This window comes from Benincasa hispida, chromosome 9 (genome assembly GCF_009727055.1).
Source record: "Benincasa hispida cultivar B227 chromosome 9, ASM972705v1, whole genome shotgun sequence".
NCBI classification, from domain to species: Eukaryota; Viridiplantae; Streptophyta; class Magnoliopsida; order Cucurbitales; family Cucurbitaceae; genus Benincasa; species Benincasa hispida.
In genome coordinates this window covers 7,058,284-7,060,921 of record NC_052357.1, presented here as the reverse complement: position 1 = coordinate 7,060,921, position 2,638 = coordinate 7,058,284, and the positions used below count along the sequence as shown (strand labels likewise).

Sequence of the window (2,638 nt, the reverse complement as noted above, 5' to 3'; positions counted from 1 at the left end):
GCATCCGAAAATACACATATCTTTATGTATTCCCTTTCATCATTAGCATAAAAAATAATTCAAATACAAAATAAGAAGAATTTGTCAAATGAAAAATTAGGATTAGACAATTGAATGAGATGCATTCACCTAATTTATTTTTTTAATATATTGATTTTTTATATATATAAAAAATTTTAAAAAAAACCGAAAAAAAAATTCCACGTCATGATTGGCAGCCTGGGTGATCCAGCTTCCCGTGCAAGCGGTGAATGGGCGTCGCCGTTATAAGTGCTTCTGAACCATAACCTCACTGACTCTCTCTTCAATCATTTTTCACTTTCTCTCTTTTCTCTCTTCAGTTTCTTCCTTCAGGCGTGGCCTTCCCTTCTCATCATTCCTTTCTTCTCTTTTTTTCTCTCAGTAACACAAAACAAAACCTCCATTAATGCTTCCTCTTCAACCACTCTGTTTTTCTCCTCCATAATCATATCTTCTCATCCATCTCTCTCCTCTTCACACTCTTTCTTCTTCTTCTTTCAATTCCAAGCTTTTTCTATATAAAACCATCCTTTCTTCCATGGATCTTTGGGATAAACAACTTCCGGAACATCCACACGCCGGCGCCCGTCACCGGAGGCAGAATCCTTCCTTCTCTTCTTCTCTTCTTGACGCTATTTATCGCTCCATTGACGAACCCAACGCCGTCCAACGCGAAGAACAGGTGATCTTGTATACAGAGACTATGAGGAAGAAACAGAGTATTGACGATGAAATTGAAGACGATAGGTTGAATTTCCGCCGTGCTTGTATGATTGAGAAATGGATGGAGAAGAAAGTGAGTGAGAAGGTTGTTGTTCGTCGCACCTCTATGGCGGATTTCGATCGGAAGGCTAGGAATGTTCGCGATCGTGATTTTAAGAAATTGATGAATTCCAGTTCGAGTTCTTCGGATTCGAGTTCCGGAGGGGGATTTTCTTCGTCTGAATCGGAAACGAGGTCGTCTTCTTATACAATGCAAAGGCCGAGGCCGATTAGAACGGAGAAACCTCATTTCGAAGGCTATGGCGATGGAATTAAAGTTTCAATCCCCAATCAGAAGCCCAAACATGAAAGTAGCTTCGTGAAGACGAAATCTAAAGCCCTAAAAATCTACGGCGATCTGAAGAAAGTTAAACAGCCAATTTCTCCTGGCGGCCGCCTCGCGACTTTCCTCAACTCGCTCTTCAATGGAGGAAGCCCAAAGAAACAGAAATTCACAAATTCCGTCAAACAAAACGACGCTTGTATGAGAAAATCAAAATCCGCTCAAGGATCGACGTGTTCTTCCGCGTCGTCGTTTTCTAGATCTTGTCTGAGCAAAACACCTTCGTCCGGCGAGAAACTCATAAACAGCGGCAGCACAAAACGATCGGTGAGATTTTGCCCTGTGAGCGTGATACTAGATGAAGATTCTCGGCCTTGTGGACACAAAAGCCTTCAAGACGAGCTTGGTCTAATGGCGGCAGCAACAACTCTGCGAAACGCTTTAAGAAACGACCATTGCCGAGCAGAGGAAGCTTCAGAAGATGTGATGATGAACATGAACAGTTACCAAAAGAAGATCAATGGCGATGTGTATATAAACAGAGAGGAAGATGAAGATGAAGACGAAGAAGAAGAAGACGACGACGACGACGAAGATGCATTGAGTTGTTCGAGCTCTGATCTGTTCGAATTGGATAATCTGTCATCGATCGGAATTGAAAGGTATCGCGAAGAATTGCCAGTGTACGAAACTACGCATTTCAATACGAATCAAGCCATCGCCAATGGATTAATTTTGTAATAATTAATTAACCAATTAAAGAAAAGGAAAAAAAAAAAAGAGGAAAATATGGGGATGTGGTAAAAAGTTTTTATTAGCCTTTTGGAATTAGTGTCTTGGGGGTTTACATGAAGAATAACTAAAGATTTTCCCTTTCTTTTCTCTGTTGGGTAATTTTCTTTTACTTTCTTTCTCTGTCTCTCTCTCTTTTTTAAAAAAAAGAAAATGCAATTATTCTGCCATTGTTGATGCTTCACTTTATTTTTAAGGAGAGATAGATATTTGGGAATTTTATATATTTAATTTTATTAAAATTCAAGAAAAAGACTCCTATCCTGAAGTTATATTCGTATTGACATCCTAACGTGAAATCTGATATATAGAGAAAGGCAACGATTAGGTGCAGCCTACCGCCCCTAACCTCCATACATCCCCTTATTTCTATAGAGAATCAATCTATTGAGTGATAAAATTGGAAATTTGATACATAGAGGGTTAAGGTTTTTTTTTTTTTTTTTTTTTGACATTTTATAACATGGCATTCGGCTAAGAAATAGAGTTGTAAAGTTTAGGAAGGAGCTCACCGTGTGAGCAACTAATAAAGTATAAATTTAATTTTTACGGTTTATAGTCGTGAGACCCACAAACTTCTTTAGACCAAATAAGTAGTGAGATCAATGTCTACTCCCAAAAATATCTCATAATTTATTTTATTGGTCTGTTTATATCTCGTTTGAGTTTGAATTTGATTTGGATTATGTTATTTTTTTATAATATTTCAAATTTTCTTCTCTATCTATAATAATACGTATTTAATTTACGTTATTTATGTAGATATTTTGTTACAATATT

General features: G+C 37.5%; 1 protein-coding gene across 1 annotated transcript; it reads left to right on the top strand.

Annotated features, from left to right (window-relative positions):
* The first annotated feature begins 270 nt into the window (after positions 1-270).
* LOC120084558 (protein BIG GRAIN 1-like B) lies at positions 271-1,948 on the top strand. The gene has a single exon (XM_039040355.1). The coding sequence runs from the start codon at positions 560-562 to the stop codon at positions 1,805-1,807; it is 1,248 nt and encodes a 415-aa protein (XP_038896283.1). The 5' UTR covers positions 271-559; the 3' UTR covers positions 1,808-1,948.
* Positions 1,949-2,638: the final 690 nt, after the last annotated feature.